The sequence below is a fragment of the Tenrec ecaudatus genome, chromosome 12 (assembly GCF_050624435.1).
Source record: "Tenrec ecaudatus isolate mTenEca1 chromosome 12, mTenEca1.hap1, whole genome shotgun sequence".
Lineage (NCBI taxonomy): Eukaryota > Metazoa > Chordata > Mammalia > Afrosoricida > Tenrecidae > Tenrec > Tenrec ecaudatus.
This window is the reverse complement of record NC_134541.1, coordinates 66,883,164-66,896,915: the sequence shown is the minus strand read 5'-3', so window position 1 is coordinate 66,896,915 and position 13,752 is coordinate 66,883,164. Positions and strand designations below refer to the sequence as shown.

At 48.7% G+C, this 13,752-nt stretch overlaps 1 protein-coding gene across 1 annotated transcript in view; it reads right to left on the bottom strand.

Annotated features, from left to right (window-relative positions):
- KIRREL3 (kirre like nephrin family adhesion molecule 3) overlaps nt 1-13,752 on the bottom strand; it is a 173,044-nt gene that overhangs the window by 121,827 nt on the left and 37,465 nt on the right. The window contains exon 3 of the mRNA XM_075527996.1: nt 5,301-5,450. Coding sequence (XP_075384111.1) covers nt 5,301-5,450 — 150 coding nt within the window. The remainder of the gene's footprint in view (nt 1-5,300; nt 5,451-13,752) is intronic.

Here is a 13,752-nt window from a genome sequence, read left to right as displayed (position 1 = left end):
GCATGGCCCTTCCTGGCCCAGCCTCGCACAGCTTGGATTCTGACCTGGACCTCCCTCCCCACACCCTCTTATTTCCGCTGCCCTTCAGCCTCCATCCCATCCCCTCCCAGGCCCCAACTGCTCTTCATATGACATGCCTTGGCCAGGATAGCATCAGGACAGCGAGAGTCCTCAGAAATGGTCCTATGGGTGTGGTTGGATGCATTTGGCTTTTTGAAGAGAAGAGTAGGCATCAGCCAAGTGCAAGAGACAGAGAAACAGTGATGGATGTAGACACACCAAGCTCTCGTTCCACAACCACAACCTCTTTGTGTGCATGAGACGCTTCACGGGGCTCCCCAGGACAGCACTAGCACCAGGCTGATTTAACAAGGGGACCCATTGCCATCAACCGATTCTCACTCTTGTGCCCCATGTGGTCGTAGAGTAGAACTGCTCCTTAGGGTTTTCTTGGCGACAATCTACAGGTGATAGAAACCACAGGAGGTGCAGCAGTTACAGCACCAGGGGGTAAAAAACCCACTAGCCGCTCTCCAGGAGAATGATGTGGCATTCTGCTTCCATACAGATGGACAGTCGTGGGAACCCCAAGGGGCAGTTGGACTCTGTCCTATCTGGTTGCCAGAAGTAATCACTCAGGACTCCTCTGTACCTTGGAGCTGCTGGGTGGGTTCAAATGATCAACCTTTGGTTTCGCAGCTGATTGAAAACCACTCGCCCCACCCAGAGCCTTTTGTGAATTTTTCGAGGGGATGGACATGGTTCTGGGTGGCTAGAGAGGGCAGTGATGTCTCTGTCCCTGTCTGTATTCAAGTTCAGGCTGAGTGGTCATCTGCTGGGGATGCTGCAGCGAAGACGAAAGAACACACGACTTTCGTCTAGTCTTTAATGCCCCCCGTCCCCCACTGTCATGACCCCAGTTCTCCCTTACAAATTCAGCTAGACCGAAACATGTACACTGGTACAGATAAGAGCTCTCAACACACAGAATCCAGGACAGATAAGCCCCTTAGGAACAATAATGGGAGTAGTGATACCATGAAGGTAAAGGGAAGATGGGGGGAGAAAGGGGAAAAGGGGGAACCAATCAGATCAAAACAACTGATGTATAACCACTCCTCCACCCCCAGGGGTATGAACAACAGAAACGTGGGTGAAGGGAGATAGCAGAAAATGTAAGATAAGAAAATAATAATTGACAATTTATCAAGGGTTGACAAGGGTGGGAGGATGGGGGTGGGGAAGAGGAGCTGATACCAAGGGCTCAAATAGAAAGAAAATGTTTTGAAAATTATGATGGCAGCATATGTACAAATATGCTTGATACAATTGATGCATGGATTGTTATAAGAGCCCCCAATAAAATGATCTAAAAAGAAAGAAAGAAAAAAAGAAAGGTTTCACTAGATGGCCTCATCCACCTCCAGAAGCTAAGGGTTTGGCAGGGGTAGGACAGGGCTCCCTTTAGGGGCCCATTCCTGGTCACTGGAGGTAACCGAGTCCCCTTCCCATTTCTTAGGGTGCTTCCTAAGCCCTCGGGCTCCTGTTGACATGGCTGTGAGTGTCCTCATCATGTCATCCAGTGGCCAGAGATGCTCCGCAGGCAGTCTGCTGGGCCCTCGAGACTAAGTACAGCAGCCAGCACACTCCTTCAGGTCCTTCCGGCCTCAGGTAAGCCCAGGTGAGGGAAGCTGGCAGCGCCCCCACCGGGCCAGAGCCGGAAATGAATTCCAGGCCAATCTCCCTGCCCCCACTGCAGTCCCTCTGACCCCGCCCCGATCCTGCTGTGGGGGGAGTGTTTCTGGTGTCCAGCAGGCATCTCGGCTGGAGCATGTGCTTTTGTTGTCTTGAGAGCTAGCAGCAGCAGGGTTTTGTTCTCATGAGCTGCTGCACACACCAGCGATGCGTTTGTTTGTATTGCCTAATTAGGCAATGAGCCGAGTCTATCCCAAGGACTGACAGAAGCAGGGATTCTGAGGAAGTTCTAGTGCCTTTCACACTAGTGCCTGTCATCACTCCCTCTTGCTACTCTGCGGACAGCCAAGAGTATTTGTTGAAGGTGACTCAATGATAAGATTCTTTATCTTCCCTGGGGGAGACCTGGGTTCAATTCCTGGGCAATGCACCTCATGTACAGCCACCCCACCTCCCACCTGTTAGCCTATATGTTGCTCTGATACTGAATAGGTTTCAATGGTGCTTCCAGTCTGAAGCAGACTAAGAGGAAAGGCCTGGCAATCTATGGCCAATCATGGATACGGGCAGGGCTGGGCAGCACTTTATCCTGGTGTGCAGGGGGTCCCTGGGAGTCAGGGTCAATTGAATGACATTAAAAACTGCTGTGTGACATGCTGAGAGACACATACTAAGTAGTTGCCACACGCATACTAAACAGCGCAAGTCCAAATCAAAATGACGTGAGGTGGTGTCTAAAGAACCCCGACTTTAGAAGGCAGTGCCGGCAGGTGACTGCACAGCTTGGGCGTTGGTTAGTAAACAAGAGTCTTGTGCACTGGGATTGGTTAGATGAGTCAATTCCTTTCTCAACCGTAACTTTGTTTATCTGTCAAATAAAGGAAAAGCCTCCCTTCCTTCCCCCCTCTGGATCATTGCAGATTTATGAGATAATGTCTGAGAAGTACTTGAGCTTCTTAGGAGAAAAATGCTCTATCAATATGGGGAACTGTATTTATAAATCACTTTCTTTGACTGAGTTTCTAGTCTTTGTGACCAGGCAGACGGTTAGGTCTTCAATGAGAATATCATTGCTGGAAGGCCGAATGGAGCATCAGGGCTGACATGAACGAGAACAACACCTATCACAGGAAGTTCTATGGCCTCCATGTCCCCACAAGAGTGCTTCTGAAGGATTAAGTACTCTACAGAGAGTAGCGAAATGGAATTGGCTTCTATTACTCTCATTTCCTTATTGCAGCGGTTCTCAACCTGTGGATCGCGACCCCTTTGGGGCTCGAATGACTTTCACAGGGGTCGCCTGTGAAAGGGGTCCCCTTTTCTGATGGTTTTAGGAACCGAGACACCGCTCCTTTATCTGTCTCCAGGGGGGTCCGCCCACGTGCAGATATGCCCACATATGAGTACCCGGCGTGAAGACTGTTACCCATGCTACACCATGCTTCAAGACAAAATTTCATTTATTTGCAATTAGAAACAAGTTTTTCACAATATATAATTACATATTGTTTTTGTGATCAATCACTATGCTTAAATTATGCTCAATTTGTAACAAGGAGATACATCCTACATATCAGATATTTACATGGTGATTCATAACAGTAACAGAATTACAGTTATGAAGTAACAACGAAAATAATTTTATGATTGGGGGTCACAACCTGAGGAACTGTATTAAAGGGTTGTGGCTTTAGGAAGGTTGAGAACCACTGCCTTACTGGGAAAGTAAATCGTATTTTTATTGAGCATTGTACATTTTGATTGCAGTCCCTGGCTGGCATAAATGGTTAAGTATGTGACTACTAAGCTAAAGGTTGGCGTTTCGAATCCATTTGAGCCGATGCAGAGGCAGCTCAGAAGAAAGACCATTTGAGAGCTCTGCATCTGAAAGGACAGGCTCTAACAACTCAGAGCAGTTCTGCTGAGCAAACTCAGGGTCACCGTGAATGTGGACTGACTTGATGGCAGCGGACAGTGCCAACTTTCTGTCACAATTGTGATTGTGATACAAATAAATGCAAGGTGAGTCCTCTACCTGGAGTTTGAATTTTTTAGCTCTAAAAGGAAAGGCCAAGGTTCTTCCCGGCTAGAGAGGAGTCCAGTTAGAGAGGAGGCAAAGGCCACTTCACGTGAGTCTACGCAACTTTTGCACTGAGCTTTCGCACCCAGGACCGGATCTCAGATAGCCACTCCCTTGCTCGATCAGAGCTGGATGCAGGGAGAGCAGGGTGGGTTGGGGGTACTAATTACCAACATGATAGCAACCTCCTTAAGATCCATTGTCCATGGTGACCGGGAGCTTCCTTGGCCACTGGCCAAACAAGATGCCACTTTCTAATGGAGGAGCTAAAGCTCCTGACCAGGCACTCACTCAGGTAGCTTCTTCACTAGCAATAATGCCGGGCTCAGCTCAGAGCCATCGGAGCAGGAGAAACTCCAGTCTGGGAAGGTCATAACTGTCCCCAGGGTAATGGAATTTTCAGAGTCTCTGAAATTGGCTGATTCCCATCATACTTAAACTTTACGGCAGCACAGTATATTTCTGAGATATTATTGTGTATTTTATCCATGCTAAGCTAGGCTGTAGCTCTCAAAAATCGTGATGCTATTGACCATTGCTATAATGTTTCAATATACATTTTTTGGCAAGACATAACTCACATTGTAAAATATTAATTTCCCAACCATCATGTTCCTGAGTGCACTTCGATTTTTTTTATTTCCCTACAGCTGTACAACTGAGAAGCAAAGCTACTCTCCGTTGAATACACATTTTCCTGCCCTCCTCCACCCTCGCAACTCCCCAGGCTCAGAGGTAGCCAGGTCCCTCGTTCTGAATTTATAGTTGATGGCAAGTCTAGCAAGAGTCTCATGTCTGCCCACCCAGGGGAGAATAATAATGGCTGATGGGTGAGTGACCAAGATGATGATTCCGTTCCTCTTTCTCTCAGGGGAGAGGCTAGATTAGACAGACATCTGTATGGGTTTACAGGGTTGACATTCAAAACCGTTAACAAATGGTGTGGCCTGGGCACCAACCAGCAGGAACAGATGCTGGCACAAACCACCATGGAGCTGTGCAGGCATTTTCTCGGAATATCAACCAGGGTGGGCTCGCCACGGTTTGGGATTAATTTGAAAAACATCTTTTCCTTCCCAGAGCCTGACGGCCTCTCGTATTTACCATGTTTTCCAGTGAGGTTTCATTTCCTTGGTCCCACTTTGATGGGTAGGAGACTTGGAAGAACCAGGAGGTGATTTCTAGTTCCTTATTAAACTATCACACCTCGAGATGACGGAGGGAGATTTTGGACTAAGACACGGGAATAGTTGAACTCTTGAACTCTGACTTCGGTGAGTGGCGTTTGACTTTGCAGTAGACCCTTCATGGCCACACTGTGATAAATTTAACAACTCTCACAAGAATTGAGAGTTTATTCGTGACTCATTACTCATGATCAGTGGGGCCCTGAACGTCCTATGGATTTTAGATTCATCTTGCTCTGAGGGAGCCATAACGAAAGTGGGAGATTTAATCCTCAAATGCTTACGAGGTGTGTGTTTCCCAGTAGGGTGGGTGGGTAAGGGGCATCTGGGGTACTCACTTGAGAGGTCTCTGCCCACGCCTAGTGCTAGGCCATCCTTGATCCACAGAACAAAGCCATCATATTCGGGTATGGCGCACAGCAGTGTCACTGGCTGCCCGGACACCACCACCTCGTCCTGAGGCTGCTGGCTAAAGGAGTACATTTGGCCTGGGGAGGAGAGAAGGAGAAAGATGGATTAGAGAGGGTCGGGGAGCAATGCCTGGAGGTCTTTCCCCTCATGATTAGGAAGTGGCGCTGGGTTAGAGACGCCCCCCTCCACCCCACCCCAGGGGCTCACTTCCTGCCTGGGTCCTGCACCAGCTTTCCAATTGGTCTCTGGCCTCAGTTCAGAAGCCAGTTGCTGTTGAGTTGATTCTGAGCCTGTGCGTGTTAGAGCACAATGGCGCTCCATCGTTTTATGGTTTGGATATGCTTCATCGTGTTTTCAGTGACAGTGTGCACAGCCAAACGTTCGGTCCGTTCAACACTTTACCAGTTGGTCAGTGACGTTGGCTACAGTCTTCACAGTGCGTGAGCATCCCCACAGTTTCTGTTCAGGTTGTGCCTTCTATTAATCTAGTCTCCCTGCCCATTATATTCTCATCTTTGTTTACCAAAGAGTTAACTCTTTGGTCTTACATAGGTGGATTTTTTTTTAAAAAGAGGAGGACAGGACTTTTGGTTGATACTCATTATTTTTTTTAGATAATTTACAATTTTGCTACAAATCACAATTTGCTACCTCACAGGTTAGCTTTTTGTTCGTTTTTAGCTTTTTTGTTGTGAATTAAGTGAAGATCTACAGGCACATCATCCGTTTTATGCTCAATAATCCATACATCTTATTTCAACTTATCCATATTACACCCCCCTCAACGTAACTTCAACTATCCCACTTCTTCCTTGTATTTCCATTCTGTGTCTTTTCTAACCCTGCTGAATGACAGCCTGCAGTAAATGTAGCCTTTTGATCTTTAATGGTTGATTATTCCAACACAGGTGGGGAGTGAGGGGGATGGTCCAGTTCCAGACCTGAAGGGTGCCGAAGTCTTGGGAGTCTCAGAGGTTAGTTTAGGTGCAAAGTTTGAAGAGCTGTTCAGAGCAATACAGTCTGTTTTCCGGTCTCAGTCACTCTAGTCCCATGGTTCTCAACCTTCCTCATGCCGTGACCCTTTCACACAGTTCCTCATGTTGTGGGGACACCCCAGCCATAACATTGTTTTCACTGCTACTTCATCACTGCCATTTTGCTACAGTTATGAATCTGGCAACCCCTTTGAAAGGGTCATTCGACCCCCAAAGGGCTCGCGACCCACAGGTTGAGAACCGCTGCTCTAATAGGTCTTAACAAAAAGAAGAACAAGAATTTGAGGTTCATTCTGCAGGTCTCCCATTCTTCATCTTTCTGCTGTAACTCTCGCTCAGAAGGTTGGCAGCGGTAGCCAAGCACCATGAAGTTCTTCAGGTTTCAGAGTTAATGAGAACATGGTCCATGTAGACTACTTCCCGTTGACTAGTTTCTTCTTTAAGCTTTTGGTTTCTCTCTCTCTCTCTCTCTCTCTCTTTCTATTTTGCCATGGACCAGTAGAGACCAATAGTTGTATCTTATATAGATGCATATAAGACTTCTAAGTTACGAAGACCCCAGAACTACTCACTAAACTAGGAGGTTGACTGTAACTTTATTATATGCCAATTGGCCAAGATGACCCCAGAGACTATGGCCCTTATCCTTCAAATCCAGACATCACAATCTACAGAGTGTTTGGTTATTTCTTATTAGTATTCATAACGGTGCTCTCTATTAAGTTAATTATAAATATGAATATATGTGCAAACAGTTACGTAGATGCATACACATATAGGCATGGTTGAACACATTTGTCAGGATGACACAAAGCCATACACGGGTTTTCTCTGAGTTGGAACCAACTCAACAGCACCTATCAGTACATCTACATACCTGCAGACAGACATGTGTACTTGCACACACCGTTCTTAGTTGTTTCTGCTGTTGTTTCAAAATTATATATGCCACTGCTGTCACTGGCAGGCTCCTTTTTCCTGTGAACATTTTCGTGACATAATTTAGCTTCATCAAACTTCAGTCTCCTTCGGTGTGACCTTTATCATCACCACCAATATCAAGGAAGGTTATTACGTGAACCTTCCTTTTTTCCCACCCCTGCCCTATCTCTGGAAACCGCTGATGAACATTAGTTTCTGAGTACATAGACATGCCACTCATTACAGTGAGCACATGCCATGTACATATATGTGTATATATGCATATAGATGTGATTGACTTATTTCACTCGATATTACGTTTAGCTGTGCTCCCAGCTGTCTGCAGAGCTCAGTTCTCTTTGGTGGTGAATGGGACCCCATGGTATACACAGCTGACCAACGAATCACATGTGAATGAGGGGTGCCAGCACCCTGGGTAGTTGGAAATCTATGTATAGCTTTTGAATCCCCCAAACTTAACTCCTAATAGCGCACTGTTGACGGGAAGCCTGATGACATAGACAGCTCATAAATATTTTATTTGTTATACGTATTATACACCGCACCCACATGAAAACTGCATCTCAACACAAAGTAAAAAGGCATTTCACAAGGAAAGCACGGGTTTTGCACCTGCTGGCCAGGCTGCGGCGATGGTTCATGAATTGCCTCTTTGTTTATGCACTGGCCCTTACGTTGGGAGCCCTTATCTCGGAATGGTGGGCTATTGCGACCACAGCTCTCAAGCAGCAGAACGGAACAAGCAGCTCGACTTTCTCTCGTACAATTGAGACCTCCCCCCGATTCTTGGGAGCGTTTCTAGCATCACTGGGGACATGGTGTGGGGTCCCCTGGTGTTCGCCAGCCTTCCCGGTGCTGCACTAAACGTGGTGGAAAACACACCAGAACTGTCAGAGATGACCTCTCTCCGTGGCACACACTTTAATGGGGAGCCTGGCTGCTCAAGCACAGGAAATTAGCATCACCTGGCATGAAAAAGGCATAAGTGGGCCTGTTTAGTTGCAATCCGTGCTGTCAACTGAATATAGCACCGTTCACAGTCCTCACCTGCTCACGGCTACTTAGGGAGCGTCCACCTTTTCGCTACTGTGAACAGTGGTGCGATGACTGGAAGGCGTGTAAGCCTGTTTGTCCCCAGGGCATATGACGAAGGCTCGTGTGGCAGCTCTGCCTGGTAAGGGACAACCAGACTGTTCACCCCAATGACTGTACCGTTGACATTCGCACCAGCAATGATGAGGGCTCCCAGTTCTCCTCCGCATCCCCTCCAACTCTTCTTGTCCCTTTCTGTTTTCATTGCTAGTCTTGCTCTTATATGATCTTGCCTGTCCTGTTGCTGCTGTTGCTGTTGTTAGGTGGCAGTGAGTGGGTCCTGGTTCAGAGCTACCTCATGCACAGCAGATGGGACACCGCCCAGTCCCGCACCACCCGTGCAGCTGCTCTCATGATTGAGCCCATTGTGCCCAGTGTGCCAGTCCTTCCTGCCGAGGGCCTTCCTCCTTTTCACCACCCTCTGCTTTACCAAGTCTGGCGTCCTTCACCAGAGACTGGTCTCTGCTGACAACATGTTTAAAGTATGTGAGACGAAGTCTCACCATCCTTGCTTCTAAGGAACATTCTGCTTCAAGACAGACAGTGTTTTTGCCCGGCAGGCCACGGGACTTCCAATATTCTTTTCGCCAGCACCACGGTGCAAGAGCAACACTTCTTCTCCAGTCTTCCTTATTCAGTGTCCAGCTTTCACATGCATGTGAGGTGGTTGAAAATATCATGGCTTGGCTCAGTCACATCTTCGCCTTCAAAGTAACATCCTTGCTTTTGGGCCCTTCTAGTAGGAGCGAAATGATATCTCGTTGTGGTTTTGATTTGCATTTCTCTGATGATTAATGAAGTTGAACATCGTTTTATCCTGTCTGTTGATCATACGAATAGACTCTTTGGTGAAGCTTCTGTTCATGTTCTTTGCCCAGTTCTTGATTCGGTTATTAGGCCTTTTATTGCTAGAAAGTTTTCTATATACTTTAGAAATTAGATGCTTATCAATTCTATCACTCACAAAGATTTTTTTCCCCTGTAGCTTTACTCTTTTGATAAAATTCTTTTGATGAACATAAGAATTTAGCTTTTATGAGATTCCAGTTATCTTCTTGTTTCCAGTCACTCATGCATTTGTTGTGGTCGATGATCTATCGTTGAAAGAAGCTCCCAAAGCTCTGCTTCTATGCTTTCTTTCAATAACTTTGCGGTTGTACATTTAACATTTGGGCTCTGAACCCATTTTGAATGAGTTTTTGTGCCTGGTGTGGGAAGATAGGGATTTGTTTCATGGTTCTGTGTGTGGAAATGCAGTTTGCTCCAAAGTGTTTTCAGTGGCTGATTTTTCAGAAGTAGATCTCCAGGCTTTTCTTTGGAGTCTCTGTTGGTTGGAATCAAACTTCCTACCACCTGGCTAGCGGGTGTGTGCTCACGCAGCGGCTCTGTCATTTGAGTGGTGGGTCTACCTTGCCACGCTGGTCATGCCACTCCTGTGCTTGCGCTCCTTCAAAGTTCCCTGAGGGTTTAGGGCCAACCCCCAGCCCTTTAGTGTTGTTGGGAGGTGCCAACCAGTTGGTTCTGATGTGTTGCAGCTCCGAGCAAAGCAGGACGGAGCGCTGTCCGCTCCTGTACCACCCTCACGGTGGTTCTGTTTGGGCCCCTGGTTGCAGCCATTGTGCCAATCCATCTTGGGGAGCATCTGCTATTCTGTCAGCTTGTCACACCATGGTGGCTGGGGTGTTGCTGGAAGCTATGGCGCTCACGTTTCACATTCTTTCATGGAGTCCGGTAAGTCTTCCCAGGAGCTGGTTCTCCATTCTTGGCTCCCTGCTTCTCTCCCCTGCACTCACACAGTGGTCTGCGCTGAGCCTTGCCCCCAGCGTCCCCACAGACCCGCCCACTCTGTTCCCACGGTTCTCTTTTCCACTTGGCTAAAGTCTTCTGAACTCCATTGCGTGGTTTAGACTTTCCCAGCAGACCAGGAGCAGGAGGGCTGTCTGTCCTGCTACAAGTACCTGTGGTCCTTGTGCTTCAAGGGGTCACGGAGGGACGGGAGTGCACAAGTAAAACTGGTGTAGCTTTAGCAGCTCCCAGGATGGGCTCTGGCACAAATTCCCTGGAATGAGGAGTGGTGAGGGCCTGCGGAAGGGTGTGGCCGAGGGAGTCCCTGCGCTTGTCTTTGTGGCAACAGACCCTGCTCCAGCCTGACCATCACCAGGAAAAATCCCTGCCATGAGACCCCCATATCCACCGCATACACACCTCCGAGCAAGGCAGCACTGAGCCGCCTGCTGATCGTCACTCCTGACAGCTCTAGGAAGCCCAGTTCTGTTTTACACAGAGCGGGTTTCCAGGTGTGGAATCAACTCAACACCCACGAGTCTCCCCACCCCCCCTACAGAGAGGAACTGAGAGCTACTAAGTGAAAAATAGTAATAGGCCCTGGCCATGTTCATTATTTACCATGTTTCCCTATTACTGGCAGAATTCATAATGTAGCATTATTAAACCCATGTCCAAGGGGCTAGGAAACAGGGCTTGGGAGGGGAAGTCCATTATCCAGGGAACTGTTTAGATGTAGAACCAGGACTGCGAATCCACATCTCTCTGGCTCTCAGGGTCACATACGCACCTACCGACCCTGTACAGCCCCCTGCCTTATCCTGGAGGGGCTGCTGCAGAAGCTGGGGACCGGGGGCCAGTGACATGGTCTGTGTTCCCTGGGATCCCATACTGGAAGGGTCAAAAAGACATTATCACTCACTGAGCACCTTGTCCCCACCCCAACTCTTCATATACCATCGCTCCTGCAATCTGTAGAATTACAATCCAGGGTGGAACTGTGTCCGTTTACAGCAAAGAACCCCCGAGCCCTTGCTCTTCCTGTCTGTCCTGCACCACAGACACAGAGCTTTGTCCCAGCCGTGGCCCCTTCTCCCGCACTCCGAGAGGGCAGCCACCATGGTCCCTGGACATAGGCTGTTACCTTCTGTGCCCCTCCATGGAGGGGACAAAACGCTCCAGGCTGGGTCCCCAGATGGAACTGAGCTATCAGCGGCAAAGGGCTCAAAGAAGAGAAAACTGGGTGCACACACACACACACACACACACACACGGAGGGGGAAGGAAGACAACACCACGGGGAGGGGACAAGAAGCCTTTGTTCATAGTGAAGGGAAAATTTGGAAACAGTTAGTGGTGATGGTTGAACAATAGGATGAAACTAGTTCACGTCACAGAACTGAGACGTGAGGATTGTTGACATGACAGCTATGTTGCTATCCATGTATTTACCACCATAAAAGGGTTTAAAACAGCAGCAAAACAGGGGAGTGGAGAGCTGGTGGAGACTTTCTTGTGGGAAGGGTCCAGAGCCCCACCTGAGAAAGCACGTGGCCGGCAGGAAGGAGGGAAGCCGAGTTCACAGTCTGAGGAGATCTTGGCGGAGCCGCTGAGGCGTCTCATTAAAAATCAAATTGGCCTTGAATTGTGGGAGTAACACTTTTTATTCTGATGTGAGCTTTACAAATTAGATTTCCTAGGACATTTTAATCAGCGATGTGGTGGTGATTCTCCCCGCAACCACCAGCTCTTCAAGTTGTCCCTTATAATTAGACTGTTTCTGGCATCGACACAAGAAAGCAAAAGAAGGCAGAGATGAGAGGTGGAGGAAGGGGGAGAGAAGGCAGAGATGGAGAAAGAGTGAGGGGAGAGAAAGGGGCAGGGAGGAAACAAGCAAGCAAGCAGAGAGCGAAGAAGTTGGCAGACAGGCCAGGGGACAAGGTGGAAGAGAAGAGCGAGAAGGGGTCTAGGACAGTGGTTCCCCTTCTTTCTTCGAGGGTGGTTTTCAGCCCATTCTTTTACCTCCACAGCCTTCCTTGCAAAGACAGTGTCAAGGCAGCGGTACGAGCTACCAAATATGGTGCTACTAGAGAGCATTCTCAGGTTGTCAACCGGGAGCTGAGAGGGTTATAATGAGAATTCCATAGAGCAGTGGTTCTCAACCTTCCTAATGCTGCGCCCCTTTAATACAGTTCCTCATGGTATGGAGACCCCCAACCATAGCATTATTTTTGTTGCTGCTTCATCACTGTAATTTTGCTACTGTTATGAATCGTAATGCAAATATCTGATATGCAGGATGTATTAGGCAAGGGTCAAAGGGTCCTTGGACCCCCAATGGGTTGTGACCCACAGGTTGAGGGAGATCTGCTGTCCAAGACCAAGTGGTGCGGAGCCCTCCGGGAGTATCTGTCACTCAGAGGACCCTCCCTGGAGAGTGGATCTGTCCTCCCTGAGGATGGCCCCATAGATTTCCCCCAGTTTTGCTTCCTCATGCTGAAGGAACAGGAGGTGCTGAGTGAGACGGGAAGTGAATGCGGTGGGAGGTGAGAACCCAAGTGTGCCGTCTCCCGGCAGAGGCCACCTGCCCCCGTCCTTGCTCTGTCATCACCTCAGCATGCCATATTCTGCCTTGCCAGACCGCCCGAACGAAGCCGACCCTTCTTGTAGGCCTGTGTGTCTTCCCACGACTTTGCCTTGCCTCCAGGCCCCGCGTCACATAGAAGGGGTTCCTCCCTTCCTTTCCCCCTCCTCACGTTCCCTCTTTTGATTTTCCTTGATGTCGTCAGCTTTTTCATTGAGCAGTCACCGTATGTCAGGCAGTGAATGAACCACCGTCAGGAAGAAACAGCGTGTGGCTCTTGGAGGGCCTTGGCCACAGCGGTCTTTCCTGTCTTGTGTACACATCACACATGCTGCTAAACGTGACTGCTGGGCGCGTCCCTCGTCTGCTTTGTCTTTGGAGCTCTGGGGCCACTGGCAGAAAACCATTCCTATGTCATCAAATGCTGCCCAGGTAGGTATCTGCTGAAGTCAGCGTGCAGGGGGAAGTAAGGTCAGAAGTACAGTGGCCAGGCCAGGGTCTCAAAGAATAAGGCGCAGAGGAGAAACAACAACTGCATTGTATATTGTCTTTTATGGGTGATCCATTCTTGAACCATCGCTCCCATGCCGGTCTAAGGTGTTGGAGTTGCTCACTGTGCCTGCAACACGAGGGAGGTGTTATCATGCGCATCTTCCAGAAGACCGGAGCCTCCCCAGAGGATCTGCCCAGGGTCACAGAGGTAGGCCCCTGTGACTGAAACCCAAGTGTCTGCAGCTATAAACCCTGTTCTCTTGCCACTGTCGTACATTGGTCATCAGAGATGACGGAGGCAGAACTGTCCCATGTGACCCAGGTGTGAGGGCTTGGTGGGCTTGGTGGGGTGGGCTGATGATGGGCTGGTGGGAGGCTTGTATTGAATGGGCTCCTATTGGGAGCAGGAGGCTGTATGTGTACACGTGCCTTCACGGGCTCACATGTGCACCCAGGGCGGGGCAGTGATGGGGCTGGAGCACTCTGTCC